The sequence below is a fragment of the Aquarana catesbeiana genome, linkage group LG12 (assembly GCF_042186555.1).
Source record: "Aquarana catesbeiana isolate 2022-GZ linkage group LG12, ASM4218655v1, whole genome shotgun sequence".
NCBI classification, from domain to species: domain Eukaryota; kingdom Metazoa; phylum Chordata; class Amphibia; order Anura; family Ranidae; genus Aquarana; species Aquarana catesbeiana.
In genome coordinates this window covers 173421817-173438204 of record NC_133335.1, presented here as the reverse complement: position 1 = coordinate 173438204, position 16388 = coordinate 173421817, and the positions used below count along the sequence as shown (strand labels likewise).

At 43.3% G+C, this 16388-nt stretch overlaps 1 protein-coding gene across 3 annotated transcripts; it reads right to left on the bottom strand.

The window, feature by feature from the left end:
- Window positions 1-8261: 8261 nt before the first annotated feature.
- Window positions 8262-15415, bottom strand: SRSF2 (serine and arginine rich splicing factor 2). Of its 3 annotated transcripts, XR_012236752.1 has the most exons (4): window positions 14894-15413; window positions 10363-10660; window positions 9043-9147; window positions 8262-8620 (listed from the first exon to the last, which is right to left on the bottom strand). XR_012236752.1 is itself a non-coding variant. In XM_073606215.1 (3 exons), the coding sequence occupies exons 1-2, from the start codon at window positions 15247-15249 to the stop codon at window positions 10369-10371; spliced, it is 618 nt and encodes a 205-aa protein (XP_073462316.1). In that variant the 5' UTR covers window positions 15250-15415; the 3' UTR covers window positions 8262-9147; window positions 10363-10368. The 3 variants fall into 3 exon arrangements, 2 of the variants coding, with proteins under 2 accessions (XP_073462316.1, XP_073462315.1); XM_073606215.1 differs by having other exon boundaries at window positions 8262-9147; window positions 14924-15415; XM_073606214.1 differs by having other exon boundaries at window positions 8262-9147.
- Window positions 15416-16388: the final 973 nt, after the last annotated feature.

Sequence of the window (16388 nt, the reverse complement as noted above, 5' to 3'; positions counted from 1 at the left end):
GTCCACAAGCTATCCACAAGCTATGGTGCCAATTTCTGAATTGATCACACCTGAAGTACTGACGGCCTATCTCATTTCTTGAGACCCTAACAAGCCAGGAAAGTACAAATACCCCCCAAATGACCCCTTTTTGGAAAGTAGACATTCCAATGTATTTAGTAAGAGGCATGGTGAGTTTTTTGAAGTTGTAACTTTTTCCCACAATCCTTTGCAAAATCAAGATTTTTTTCTTTTTTCCACAAAATTGTCATATTAGCAGGTTATTTCTCACACACAGCATATGCATACCACAAATTACACCCCCAAATACATTCTGCTACTCCTCCTGAGTATGGTGATACCACATGTGTGAGACTTTTACACAACATGGCCACATAGAGAGGTCCAACATGCACCTTCAGGCGTTCTAGGAGCATAAATTACACATCTAATTTCCTGACTACCTCTTGCACTTTTGAAGGCCCTGGAGCACCAGGACAATGGAAACGCCCCAAAAATGACCCCATTTTGGAAAGAAAACACCCCAACTTATAATCTGTGAGGTATAATGAGTCTTTTGAACATGTCATTTTTTCTACAAGTTTTTGGAAAATGTGGAAAGATTTTTTTTTTACACAAAGTTGTCTATTTATACAATATTTCTAACACATAGCATATGCATACCGTAAATTACACACCAAAATAATTCTCCTACTCCTCCTGAGTATGGCAATACCGCATGTGGGAGACTTTTCTACAGCCTGGCCACATACAGAGGCCCAACATGCAGGGAGCAGCATCAGGTGTTCTAGGGGCATACATTTCTCAAATCTAATTTGACTACCAATTACACTTTTGTGAGGCACTGATGTGGCATGGATGAGCATGAATGGGGATGGATGAGCCGTGGATGGGGATGGCTGAGCATTGTTGGGCCATAAATGTGGATGGCTGAGTATGGATGGGATGGCTGAGTATGGCTGGGTATTGCTGAGTATGACTAGGATGGCTGAGCATGGATGGATGGATGAGTATTGCTGAGTATGGATGGCTGAGCATGGATGGATTAGTATTGCTGACTGAGCATGGATGGATGAGTATTGCTGAGTATGGATGGCAGAGCATGGATGGATGGATGAGTATTGCTGAGTATAGAAGGATGGATGAGTATGACAGAGGGATGGCTGAGCATGGATGGATGGATGAGTATGACAGAGGGATGGCTGAGCGTGGATGGATGGATGAGGCTGCAATGGGCACAGAGCAGCGCTGTAGTCACAACAGATCCACCACAGATCCAGCTGCAACCGATCTCTCCTCTCTCCACTCACACTGTACTGATTGGTACAGAGAGGGGAGAGAGGAACCGGACATGATGCCGGTTTGTTTACAATTGATCGCTCTGTCATTTGACGGAGCACTCATGTGGTAAAGGGCCGCTGTCAGCGTCCATTTACCTTGATCCGCCGGGTCCTCTGGCGGTCATGGATACTCCCGTGTGCTGCCATCAACTTCAAAATTACCTTTTTTTTTCCCTTAAAATAGTAAATTTTCTCAGTTTAAACATTTGATATATTTTCATTTTGCAAATCATTGCATTCTGTTTTTATGTAGATTATACACAGCATCCCAACTTTTCTGTAATTGAGGTTTGTACAACATTGGGCTAAGGCTGGGTTCACACTGCTGTGCAGAGCAGCTCACAGCAGAGGTCCGGTTCGTCCCTGTTCACCGTTTTTAGGTCCGATTTCATTCCAAATTTTGGGCTGAATTTGGACCTGAAACAGACCAGAAGACACACAAGACTCCTGTGCAATCCACACCAGAGCAGCCCCGGGGATGTGTAAACTGACTCCATAGAGAGCTGGTCACAATCTCCTGTCATGCGAATTGGATGCAGGGAAAATCAGCATCCAATTCGCAATAGTGTGAACCCAGCCTTCAAGCTTCAGAATAATTCTCTGCTCAACCTGGTGTGGAGGTAATATTTATATGTTTAAGAGGAAGATCGTTATCAAAGGGGAAAAGGGTTAGAAGCAAGAAAGTGAGGAGAAATAGGTACAAGGGTAGGAGAGAATAGGGTTACAGGGGTGGGTCTAAATCATGATCCAGTGGTAGAAAGGCTGCAACCGGCAGAAGGGGAGGGGTGGTCCTTCCTAATTGGAGATCCCCTACATTGATGGAATTTGAAGACACTATAAACCTTCCCTACCTGCACCCTGTGTTTTGATATGTAGTTTCATGGTGCCATTTGTTGCCCTGTACCCACAGCCTATAGCAAGGTAAATCTGCAAATTCCCGTGTCAGAAATGTGTTTATTTGAAACATGAGGCACGGCACTGCACAGATTAATGGATGAGCTCTGTCTGCAGTCTAAGGACCAACAATTCCTGGGTCTCAATCTGGTGAGAACAATTAACAGACCTTACCATGTTGGAAGAGAAGTGTTTCCTAAAACATCTGTGATGCAACACAGAGAAAAGGCTAGCCATACATATGACCCAGAACAAGTTGCTTGTCCCTCTGGTGAATAGGGACAAGGCAGGTGGTTTAACCATTTCAGCCCAGGGAGGTTTTACCCACTTCCTGACCAGGTAATTTTTTGCGATACAGCACTGCATCGCTTTAACTGACAATTGCGCGGTTGTGCGACGTTGTACCCAAATAAAATTGATGTACTTTTTTCCCACAAATAGAGCTTTCTTTTGGTGGTATTTGAACACCTCTGCAGTTTTTATTTTTTGCGCTATAAACAAAAAAAATAGACAATTTTGAAAAACATAAAACAATATTTTTTACTTTCTGCTATAATACATATTAAAAAAAAAAAAAAAATGTCTTCATCAATTATGGCCAATATGCATTCTGCTACATATTTTTGGTAAAAAAAAATCCCCATAAGCGTATATTGATTGGTTTGTGCAAAAGTTATATCATCTACAAACTACAGGATAAAGTTAGGGACTTTTATTTTTTTTTACTAGTAATGGCGGCAATCTGTTATTTTTAGTGGGACTGCGTCAATGCAGTGGACAAATCTGACCCTAAGTGACACTTTTTTGTGACCAGTGACACCAATACAGTGATCAGTGCTATAAAAATGCACTGATCACTGTATATATAGCACTGGCAAGGAAGGGGTTAACACTAGGGGGCGATCAAGTGGTTAAATGTGTTCCCTGGGAGGCGTTTCTAACTGTAGGGGGAAGTGTTAAACTGGAGGAAAAGAGAGATCTTGATTCAACTTAGCTGAAACACGATCTCTCACTTTTCCTCCTTGACAGATCAGCGGTGTGCTTTGTTTACATCAGCACACCGCGCTGATCCGTCTCTCCACAGAATGACTGGCAGATCTTGGCTGCCGGACCCGCTGATTGGCTCCCACTGTGTCCAATCACAGCGGGAGCAGCACGCGCCCCCTAAGCGGTGTGCACAAAATCACGTGATTTTACGTGATTTTGCATACCTGGGCCGTCCTGCCGCAGTAAATGTACGTGGGATGGTCCGGAAGCGGTTAATGAATGGACATAGCAATTGATCAGCCATGACACTACAAACTGCAGCCACAATATGTGAGCCCATCATTACAAGGCAAAGCGAACAGCACAGGGAATAGAACTACACAAATACCTTGTTAAAACAGCAAAAACATTTGAAAGTATACAATGCTTTTAATGCTCGGGGAGGGGGCTACTGGGCATTACTCCTATTACCTGTTTTGTGCGTGGAAAGGTGAAATTAATGCCCTTTTGTGGATGGCATTTGTGAAATCCGCAGAAAATTTTGAATGCATCCAATAAAAGCAAGTTTTCAGAAAAGTTTTTGTCTTGCTTTTGAGGGCGGCAATCCAATCCTCCAATACCACAATGTTATTCTTAAAATACCTTTGAGCTATAGGTGGGGATTGGGTTGTTTGCAATTACAGGGAATGCGGGTTTTTGCTGTTATTGTGGTGTGTCAGTCAGGATTTTGTGTATCCAGATTTTGGGATTGGCATGAGGTATAAAAAGCAAGCTGTGGGGTTGTTTGCAAGAACGTCTGTAAATTGAAAGATAATTTGATTGATGTGAGACCATAATGTATCCAGTTCAGGGCATTTCCAAAGATGTAGGATGGTGCCTTTGGCATAGCTGCATCTCCAGCATTTGTCATCTACATTCAGTTACATGCGAGCTAAGACCAAAGGGGCTCCTATACCCTCTTGTCAGGAGTTTGTAGTTTAGTTCTTGATATTTACTGGAAGCTTTATGAAAAAAGTATTGTGTTCCTTCAATTCTACAAATCAAGTGTTCAAATCCTTCTGCTATTTTTGTAGAAAGGATGGCCATAGTTAGAGGTTAGATAGAAGCAAACAATGTCTGATAGGATGCCCTCTTAAGGTGTTTATTGGGCGCAAATCTCCTCGAAAAAACAGGACAAAGCTCTATAGAAGGCCTTAGGATCCAGAAGGGAGCCTAGGAAATGTGAGTAGCACACAGAAGCCCAGGTCAAGAATCTCTGCATGAGATCCACCATTCTGTTTTGGAGAAAAGTTATTTGCTCAGAACTTACTTTGTAGCATCCAGGACTGGAAAACCTGATCATTCTGGCTCAGTATATCCAATGATAGGGGAAGGAATGGCGGGGTATTCCATTTTAATGAGATTCTAGCAAATGTTCCCAGGGCAATTAGTAGGGGGATTTTTGAGTGGTTGGTTGACATCTCTCACCGTCCATGGTGTGCCTGAACAGGGAGGGGGCCAAGTAGTTGTGCCCCAAGGATACCCAGAGCTTGGTCTATCTATTGCAGCACCAATCAATTATCAGCATACAAGAGAACCAGATCTGAAAAACCAATTCCACCTTTAGATTTGGGTAGTAATAGAATATCTTTGGAGATATTATGTAAGTTGCCTACCCATATAAATTCTGATTGAATAATCTTCAGCAAGTGTTGGGGAATGTTAACTGGTAAGGTTTGTAGTAGGTAAAACATTTATCTTTAGCACATTATATCTACTGAACCAGGTAATCGTAGTTTTGGCCCAAGTAGCAGTCTTCCAAAAGGGAGAGCTCTGTGGGGGATTTGCTTTCCCAGAAAGGTAATGGCAGATTGCACCCATTTAAATGGAAAGTGATGGTTCAAGCACCCCACCAGTTCTTCTGAGAGTTACAGTACAAGTGCTTGGAGAGCAAGTGTAAGGTTTCAAACTTTGACAACTAGTCAGTAAGTGGGATGTTGATCAAAGCTTGAGCAGGGGGGGCTTGGAGGTCCCTGAGAGTGGATAAGACACACTTGGTCCTGGTTTGGACAATAAAACTGTCCTGAGAGGGCCCTCCTTAGGGGAGAGTTCCTCTGAATCTACCACCTGAGGTATGGGTACATAGGTGTGGAAAGATTGAATAGTGACCAACATTTCTTCTTTAACAGATTTAAGCAAATATTTCATCAATCCTGAGGCCCTTTTCCCAGTTTGTTAATAAACCAATAACAAAATGGCTTGGTGTGAGAGACTCCTTCCCCGCAATTACAGCACTTTTTACTATCACAAGTGCTAGCAGATGTGGAAGGTGGTTTATCAGAGACCTCCCGAGCTCCGCAAGAGAAGAGGAAAAAACAGTCACTCTTCCTGCCCCCTCTATCATGGCTGCAGGCCCCCATCCCCAGAGGTGAGCATGGGGGTTTACCAGGGATAACTAAGGGCTTAGCCTCGGGTCACCCCCCCCATAGTAGGTAAGTAGCACTTACCCGGCCCAGGAGTTGCTCTTGCCTGCAGCCACCTGTGCTGCATTTGCATCCTCCATCTCCATGAGGGTGGGTCCTGACAGACTTTCAGCTTGTTGACCCCTGGCGAGACAGGAGTGCTTCAGCCTCCGCAGCTGCTCCTCCACGCTTTAACCCCACTTCCTGCTCGGACTGGAAGTTCTGGCTTCAGAGCGAGACTTGGAGTGTGCCAAGACCTCCCCTTGGTGTCTTACAAGATTTGGACTACAGAAAAATGTCACCCCCTACACACAGGGAAAGGGAAAGACAGGAGGAAACCCAAGCAGAAATCGGATATACCCAGACCTGCTGCACAATGCCGTGGGGACGACCTATGAGTAGCTCTGAGGCCCCTACCGGCATTCCTAAACCTGGCTCACAGGGGTACCATCTGACTCTTTGTTTCCTTACACACAGGCTTGCTTTGAAGAGTTTTAACTAGAAGAAAATTCAACTGTAGTTGTGTAAAGGTGTTGCACAAAACATTCATTCCTTGAACATTATATATTGTGGCTTTTTGCCAGTCTAACACAATAGATTGGAAGTTATACCTTTATAGGCAAAGAACAGAAGTCCTATAGGAACCTATTCTTACATGGTGAACATTGATTTATCCACCATGTGGAGCTGTCAATGATAAAAAAAAAATAAAATTGCTCAAGTCTTTTAATCAAATTCTTTGAGTAAAAATTTATCTAGAGTTTTCTATTTAAGATAGATTAATAATTTAGTTTATTCAGCATGAAATGGAGCTTAGTTATGTAGCATGAGGCTGTATATTCTGCAATATTTACATTTTGGTAAACTCATTCAATGAATCCAAAGCTCTGCAAGCTGAGATTGCACTGCATTGATGCGTTCACACAATTTCACAGTAACCAAAATATACATACACCCAAGGTTCAGGAATATTCCTTTATCCCATTGTTTTGCAAATCTAAGTACACTACAAACTATGATTGAATCAGTTCCGATATCATCGTTTTGCTAACACTTATTATTCTAAAAAGAATCTTTATTTAAAAACAAAAATGAAGGTTTCCTAACTACAAGCAAGAATGATTCCTTACATTTAAAGAGCACCTGTCATTTCAGATCTTTCATGGCAGCACCTGTTAGCGGGCATCCACTCACCTGCTGCCACCACATCACCAGCCCTCCCATTAAAGTAAATGGGACTGTCAGTGAGTCATCAGCAGGTCAGAGGAGCTGCTGCAGAACAGATGACAGTTGCTAAAAAAAAAAAACACACACTTTTACTAGCGATTTAACCACTTCCCACCCGCCCTATAGCAGATTGACGTCCGGTAAGTGGTTCTGTTATCCTGACTGGACGTCATATGACGTCCAGCAGGATAACATGCCGCAGCGCGCCCCTGGGGGCGCGCATCGCGGCGATCGGTGTGTCAGTCTGACACACCGCTGCACTGATCTTGGTAAAAAGCCTCCGGCGGAGGCTCTTTACCACGTGATCAGCCGTGTCCAATCACAGCTGATCACGCTGTCAATAGGAAGAGCCGTTGATCGGCTCTTCCTCACTCGCGTCTGACAGACGCGATTAGAGGAGAGCCGATCGGCGGCTCTCCTGGCGGGGGGGTCTGCGCTGATTGTTTATCAGCGCAGCCCCCCCGCAGATCACCACACTGGACCACCAGGGATCGCCACATGTGGATGGCCAGGTATGTACCCCATGGCCATCCACATGTGCCCAGTGTGCCAATCAGTGCCCACAAATGGGCACTGATTGGCACCAATATGTTGCAGTGATGCCCAGCAATGCCACCCTTAGGGGCATCACTGCAAACAAGCAGTGCCATCAGTGCCCATCCATGCCGCCCGTCAGTGCCGCCATATCAGTGCCCGTCAGTGCCGCCATATCAGTGCCCGTCAGTGCCGCCTGGTATTGAAGTGGTTAAATCAAATCCACCCAGCAGCTTCCTATTTCACCCCTCAGCCAGTCTTGGTTCTATTGCAAACTGTCAGCCTAACATCCTTCAAAGGGGGCAGAGCACAGACATTACACCTCAGTGAGCAGCTTCTTTCACTGACCAAGCATAGTCAGGAGCTAGAGCAATGGCTATGGAAGCGGAGTTTTTCCTTTCAGTCACTAGAGAGAACTACCATGATTTTTAGATGGCAAAACTTTTACAAAATGTGCACAGAGGATGCCTTCAAAAACAATTACCAGTTTTAAAAAAGGAACCCTTACTTCCCACACCAAGAATTACAAGTACACTTTTGCCACCCCTCTCACCACCAGATACTTACCTTATGTCGTGTGCCTGCAAGCCTCCAGGATTTGTTTACATCTCACTGCAGATCTTCTGTGTATAGTAGCTTCATACAGGGTTCTAGGTGGCCTGAGTCAAGACAAAATTCTCCTAGATCCCTATATAAAGCCAATACAGTGGAACACTAAATAAATCCCAGAGGCAACATGCATGATCACACTCCCGGCAATAGTTAACTACATATTACCAAGTGATTATTGTACTCAAATACTCAACAGTTGCATACAATTCCTTAAATAAAGTCAGTCTTTTTTTAAACAAGTTTATTTACTACATAAACAGTGGTTATATTACAGAATGTTAGAGCATGTTATATTCAAATTGATACAAACAAAACACCTGCATGATATTACAATTTTTGGAGTTACCATTTTCAGAAAAATAAGGTGTACATCATCAGAGGTGCTCACTGTATGCTCCAATATTTTATGCATGGCCCGGGCGACAGGACGTGCAGTTGTCAGGAATTCTAACAAACTGGACAGCCATTTGTTTTCTGCGTTACACAGGAGCAATCAGGAGAAAACAGGAAACAGCCAAGCACTCTGCACTGCAACACGCCACCTTAACAGCTAACCAGCATTACTCAACTGCTACACAACTGCGCCTAGTGCACAAAAAATACACAAGAGAAAAGATTAGAGTTGTGGTCAAATAAAAATACTCCCTTGCAAACATTGTTACATCAGCATTTGATACAAAATACAATAGCTTTCAGGCATTATCTATTAAAATGCATTTACGTACAGGAAACATTTCAAAATGAATTAAATGATTACTGATGCTTTATGTCCAAGCACAGGCATTTACAGTTCAGTAAAACTGTCAATACCATCTACCAACCCCCACTGGAGTTGAAAGATACTCTTTATTAAACAAGTTCTTTTTTTTTTTTTTTAAAGCAAAACAATGACCTTTATTAACCAAGTTACAAGGAATTTGAATAAGAACAAAATGGCACATATAAAGTCTGCCAGACAAGGCGCAAGTGAAATTGATAAAACTTAAACGAAAAATACAAATAACCACCTTTTCGGAAGGCTGTTGCTTGCTCCGTGGGTATTCACAGGGGCTGCTGAGCTACTGAGTGATCATCCTAGATGTATCCAGCATGTTGCATTCTTTCAGCTGACACTGGTGGCACAGAGAATAGAAGACAATGAATATTCCATTTAACAGTAGTCAAACTCAACACACGAGATGGAAATCTTTTAGTGACACTTAATGTTGACTTGGGGGGGAGCAAGTGTTTACCATCAGGATGTGATCAATCTATAGTGTGGTGAATCAAAAGGAGTTTATATGCAGTGATAACTTCTTCATATGAACATTTGTGCATGTGCATTGACAGCTATAATGGGACTTGTGTTACAGCTGAAAAGACCAAACAGTTAATGTACTAAAGACACACTATCCTTGAAAAGAAGTAGTCCTAAGATTAACAAGTGTTATATCAGTTTAAAACGGTAGGCAAGAACCTAATGGTGGTGCTACATAGCAGTGTATGTTAAAATCTGCATAGGCCAAGAAGGTAGCTGTGGCTATAAGGTGTTATGCACTTCTACATGGTACTATAATCCTTTTAGCTGCTTAGGGGTCTATTTATAAAAGTCTGGACAAATCCAGGAAGATTCAGCTTCCTAAATATGCCCCAATCCATTGGTAACATTCCCATTCTTTATAAACCAGTGAAAAGGAGGTAAAAATTACCTCAATGAACCTAATAAAAAAAATGTTTCTGGCTGTGCAAATCTTCTGATCTAGGCAAATCCTTGCTTCCAATGGACAGATATCCAAATCAGTAGTTAGAATAGTAGAACGCAAACTGGGAAATACCAATGGCAAAACAGTTAAAATGTGAAAGATCACATTTGCCCCTTTATAAATGACCCCCAAGAATTAAAGAAAGCTCATTTTGGCCCCAATGAATGGAAAGTAGCAGACAGAAATTTTGCAGCAAGTCTGGCAGAATCCAGGATAGTGCATCTTTAACAACAGACACAAACCTGCTCCATTATACGCCCACAGAAACTGCTCCCTGGAGGATCAGGAAAAACCACTTAATATCTGCAATACAGCTCACTACTCCTTAAGCAACTGGAGCCCGCAGCTTTGAGGGGAAAATGCAGATACTGGTTTAAACAGTCATCAAATGACACCCCAAACAAATAAAAAAAACAATCCCCAGCAATTTCAACTGCATCAAAATATATACAAACCTTTCTCTGCAACAGGTGAAATAAGAGCAAAAGAACAAGTTTTTTTTTTTTTTTTTATATATACTAGGATAAACAACCTGTATTTAACACCTCAATTACATCCTGGGCACCTGCTTATGGAAAGCATTACCTTAATCTAAGATGATACTGCTCCCTCTTCTTCAGGAGACTTTGGAGGTGATGGGGACCGGGACCTGGATCTGGATTTTGATTTAGATTTGGAGGTCTTTGGTGGAGGAGAAACCTTTGATCTAGACCTGGAGCGAGAACGTGATCTGGACACAGAGGAGGACCTCCGAACAGAACGGGGTTTAGAACTAGAGCGAGATCTGGTGCGCGAACGAGACTTTGATCGGCTATAACGTGACCGGCTGCGTGACCTGGATCGGCTCTTGCTTCTGGATCTGCTATAACGTCGTCGTCTTGGGCTGAAAAGCAAAACTATATTCAGTAAGTGCAAAACTTAATGTGAATCCTAATTTGACAATCCCACATATGCCTGCTTAAGACAGATCTTAACCCAAAAGGGGAAGTTCCTGCTTTAAGACACTCACCCACCCCCAGTTATCTTGCAAACATGACCTGTTAGTGGGTGTGGAGTGGGTGAGGACAGGAGTTGAGAACCACTGCTTTACAGGGTAGTTAGAATAGGTCTTAGAGTTGGGGTGGGAGCAGGTTTAAATACAGTTAAGATAAGATTCTACTTCACTTTGACTTTAAATGTAATTGTTTTTGGAAACATCTGGGTTTAGTTCTGCTTTAAGATTCAAATACACATGCATCCTGACAAATTTCCAACCACAAGTATTTCTTAAAAACAATGTTTTACATTCCACACATACCCTGTATTCTAGTGATTGGGGCCTTTAAATGAACATTTCATTAGCATAAACATTGCAAATATGAAGTGCTACACAGTAGTTTTGCTGGGAAATTGCTGTACTAATGTTACATAGCGAGTACAGCGCACCTCAGTTTTTCATTAAGCCTACAGGGCAAAAAAAAAAAAACGACCTCTGTATATCATGCTTTACAGTGTATGTAACTCACAACTATTTCAAAATGACACCAGGCATACAAGCACATCCATTCCAGTGTGGCTGCATTCTACTCGAGTACACAGCCTGCCTGTCCCCCTGCAGTCTCCACCCCCACCTCTCCATGCCCTTTATGCAGCCGAGTACAAAGGTCATATGATCACTTAAAGCGTTTACAATTTTATATACACGCACACTTTTTTCCCCCCTTTCATTTCTATTTTAAACTGAATGGGTTGTTTCAGAAATGTCAGGTGGTCACACAGTAGATGGAGGCTCATTTGTAATATTTATCTGCTCTCCAGTGAACACCGGTTTTTGCTCCACACTATGACTGCATTTTACAAGTCAATAAAATGCATTTACCATTGCCTAGCCAGTAGAGAAAAGTGTGTGCAGGCAATGGCCATATGAAGCCCTGCATTGTCCTTTGCATAATGCTGCAGAAAGAACTCTGGGATGAAGGCATGACTTTGAAAAGTCATGTGATTAGGTTCTCTGCCAATACTTGTTTCCCATTCATTAAAATCAATAGAGCTTTCTTGCTTTGCAGTCTGGTAGCAATACTAGATTTGTAAAATCCTATCCCTGTGCTTTATAAATGTGCCTTTTTAAGCAGTACAGCATATCTACCCCCCCCCCCCAAAAAAAGATGTAATATACTAAAGCATACCAGTTATTAGCTTTTTGGATCTTTTTAGCACCCCCCCCCCCCCATTTACATTAACAGCCAGGAGAAGATAGAAACACCATCTCTGTACCCAGCTGCACTCTTACAGCTACATACAAATTGGTTGATTAGCTGCACCCAGAACTCAGTCACACACAGGCATGGATTTACTAAAGGCAAAAGACTGCACTTTGCAAGTGCAGTGTCACTTATTTTCTCCAGAGTTTAGTGAACAGGTTAAAAGCTTTACTTTGTAAAGAAATCCCAAGCAGGTGCAAGGAAATAAAAAAAAAGTGTTTGTACATGATTGGATGATGGAAATCTGCAGAGTTTTACCATATTTACTATGCTCTGGAGGAAAACGAGTACAGTGCGGTGTCCTCCTTAGGGAGATTTACACTCTCCCAATGTCAGGGAATGAAAAGGAGACCAAAACCTAAATTTTGAGCTGCCACCAGAACAGGAATAGAGGGGAAAATTCTCCAATGAGGACACTTGTTCTCATTACAACCAAGATGGGATTTCCCTCATATTGGAAAGATACCCTCTTACTTCCAGTTATGTCTTCAGGTCAGAGAGTGAAGGGAAATTTCCCTGAGACAAAGGACAAAAGAAACTTACAAAAATTTGAATCCTTTCCTACTATATCCAAAAACCCAAACAAAAAATAAATTACTTTAGATATGCTGTAACCATCTCTACTGTAGTATTTGTGGTAGACTTGTATTCCTGGGATAATAATTAAAAATAGCACTTCAGAAAACACAGGCAGCCAGTGGAATTGTGTATGCCTGTCAACCGGATGATCAGGGCACAAGCACAGTGTACAGAGCTGATCGGAGCTACTCTGTACCTTGTGATATCCAATCACAACTGTAAACACTAGGTGTTCACATCTGATAACGTGCGCCACCTCTCAATATAGGAAGTAATATAAAAGAATGAATGAAGGTACAGCATTTATCTCTATACTTCCTCTGTATATAGACCCACCCGCCCACCACTATGACCTGTACATTAACCCCTTCCTCTGTATGACTTGTACATCAATGAGTGGCTGTATCTAGTGCAGCATTAGCTGCTTCATGTTGTGCAGCATTAGCTGCTCCATGTTTTAACCACTCTGAACACCCAATCTGCTTTGCTTGGCTCTATAATATAGTAACCCGAAAGGAAAGACATCACATTAGTTTCGGGTGAACCAGAGCACAAAAACATTTGATCACAACAATCTTGGTGTTTTGAATGCTTTAAGTGCTGAGGAATTTAGGGTCTTACAGACCTCAGATCCCTCCATAAAAGGTACCTGTCTCAAGGATTTGTACATTCCCTGGGACAGTAATAACAAACGCAAACAGTGATCGTCCCACACTTGTGAAGTATCTCTGCGACCATCAGTTTATGGGCCACAATTATAGCACCAGACCTCTTAATTTAAAGTGATAACCTGTAAAAGCTATTAGCCTAGGTTCACATTGGAGCAATTTGAGATCAAATCGCAGCCTATTGGTAGCAATGGCACTGTTCCAATCAGTGCGACACCGATTTTGCGGTGCCAAACTGGTTTTGCAAAAGTAGTTCCTGCACTACTTTTGGCGATTTCAGGTACGACTTCAAAGTAGCATCAAAAAACACATGGAGAGGTTATATGGTTTTCAGTGGCATAGTTTACACCCGTGCTTTCCAGGAAAAAAAAAAAAAAAAAAAAAAAAAAAAACCTACATTTTTCCTGTACTGGAATGCTGTAAAACACATGACAAATGCACTGAAACTCGTGTTTTTTTAAAGTTAAGAAAAAAAGAAAAGTGGAACGCATTGAGAAAAGCATCCGGACTGCGTTTCTATGGTGTGTACTGGCCCTTAAAGAGTCACCTAGAGCAATAGTCATCAACCCTGTCCTCAGGGCCCACTAACAGGCCAGGTTTTATGTATTACCTAGGGGTGATGTAGACTAGAATACTGCAATCACTGAGCAGAAAATGAGATCACCTGTGATGTATTTGTTATCTTGCAAACCTGGCCTGTCAGTGGGGCCTGAGTACAGGGCTGATGACCACTGATCTAGATAGTAAAACACCCTTTGTCACCGTTGCACAAGCGTGCACAATTTTGCAGTGTAGCTTGTTATTTACTGGGTGTAACATCTTAAAAAAAATAAATTAAAACAAAATTAGTATTAAATTGTTATTTGCAATAAAATTCAATAAAGTATTTTAATCGTTACTACATTGCAAGGAGAGGAGCGCTGGGGTGCCACTAACAATGACTCCACCATCTTCTAGATTGTAAGCTCTAAGGAGCGGGGCCCTCTGATCTCTCCTGTATTGTAAGTGTACGGTCTGCCCTCATGTTGTAAAGCGCTGCACAAACTGTTGGCGCTATATAAATCCTTAATAATAAGCCTGCAAAAAAGAGATGCACGCTGCTGTGCTTCTGCTCATTACAGGCATACCCCACTTGTAATACACAATGGGGTTTATTTACTAAAGCTGGAAAGTGCAGAATCAGACTCACTTCTGCATAGAAACCAATGAGCTAACTCCAGCTTGTTCAATTAATCTTTGGTAATAAAACCTGGAAGCTCATTGGTTTCTATGCAGAAGTGAGCCTGATTTTTCACTTTCCAGCTTTAGTAAATAAACCCCATTGTGCACTTAAAAATGGGGTATGCCTGTAGTTGCCTCGTCTTCATACATTAATGTGCATGCAAAGTAGTGATCTCCTCTAGGGCCAGAACGTACCTCCAGACTCTGGGATACAAGTGGGGACTGCCTGCATAGCACACAATGGGAGCCCCATAGGGGACAGAGCACATTGGATTGCTGGCGGTCGGCGCCATCTTGGCTCACATGGGCCGCAGATGGATGAAGTACAAAGCCCAGGCCTCCGCACTACCTCAGCCCTTTCCATAGGTGGCGCTGCGCCCCTTCCCTATCTATCCACCCAGCACTCACCTCCTGCTCCGGCGCCCGTAGTCCCCGTACCTTCTGGGCGGGGGTCCCCGGCGTCCATGGAGAGAATCTGGAGGTCGACCATACCTCGCCATCTGCACCCGGAGCTCCCGGCCGTCCAGCACGGCCCCATCCATGGCGTCCATCGCATCCTCGGCGTCCCTCTTGTCATGGAAGCGCACGAAAGCGAAGCCTCGGCTCTCCTTGGTGTAGCGGTCTCGGGGGATATACACATCGCCCACACGGCCGTACTTCTCGAACACTCGTCGCAGGGTCTCCGGGGTGGTCCGGTAAGTCAGGTTGTCTACTTTAAGGGACGTCATATCTTCAACGTCCGGCGGAGGCCGCCCGTAACTCATAGCGGCTAGGCTGCCGGGAAACGGCACGGTGGCTGAGGCTCGGGAGCGCCGCGAAGAAACAGCGTTCCGCCTTGTGCGGACTTCACTCAAATATAACGTGAGGGAGGCCGAACCCCTCCGACCGCACTTCCTTATTACCGCCTCTTTGCCACATAAAATGGCGGCGGCTGGAAGAATAGACTTCCCGCCCCTCGTTACAGCCAATCACGGCTTCGGAGGTGAGCGTGTGCCGGCGTCTCATTGGTTGGTAACGTCATTGGCGCCCAAATGACTGCCTCCCCCAGATAAGATGGCGGACGGTGTTGTTCCGGTGTTGAAAATCCCGCCATAGAGGTGGCTATGTGCTAGAGAGGGCTGAGGGTGTCATGGTGCACACGGGCAATACTGAAATAAACTTGTCAAAGGCTGCAGAAAAATCACTAAAAGATGAAGTGTTAAAACCGAATACCAGGAAGATGTATAAAAAACAGAATTGTAATCAGTATAAATAAAGTGACACTAAGACCCCTTTTAACACTGCAGGCATCGGCCATTAGCACTAAAGCATTGTTTTTTTGGGCGCTAGCGGGGCGCTTTTATCCCCAAAGAAGGGATTGAAAATGTCTGTGTTGCGTCACTTCCGAATCACTTTTGATTATTTCCCGCCTTGACTACCCTTAACCACTTCAATACCAGGCTTTCAGCGCTGTCGCAATTTGAATGACAATTGCGCGGTCATGCTACGCTGTACCCAAACAAATTTTTTATCATTTTGTTCCCACAAATAGAGCTTTCTTTTGGTGGTATTTGATCACCTCTGCGGTTTTTATTTTTTGCGCAACAAATAAAAAAAGACCGAAAATTTCGAAAAAAAAAAAAAAAAAGTTTTTCTTTGTTTCTGTTAAAATTTTTTGTAAATAAGTACGTTTTCTCCTTCAATGATGGGCACTGATATGGCTGCACTGACGGGCACTGATACGGCGGCACTGATGGGCACCGATGAGGTGGCACCAATGAGGTGGCACTGATGAGTTGGCACTGATGATGGGCACTGATAGGTGGCACTGATATGCGGCACCGATGGGCACTCATAGGTGGCACCGATGGGCACTCATAGGCGGCACTGATGAGCACTCGTAGGTGGCATTGGTGTGTGGCAC

Excerpts from the sequence above, each read along its gene's own strand:
- SRSF2 (XM_073606214.1), bottom strand. The coding sequence starts at position 15,249 with ATGAGTTACGGGCGGCCTCCGCCGGACGTTGAAGATATGACGTCCCTT. Across the intron at positions 10,661-14,893 it reads TACGGGCGCCGGAGCAGGAG|CCCAAGACGACGACGTTATA; the intron begins GTGAGTGCTGGG and ends TTTGCTTTTCAG.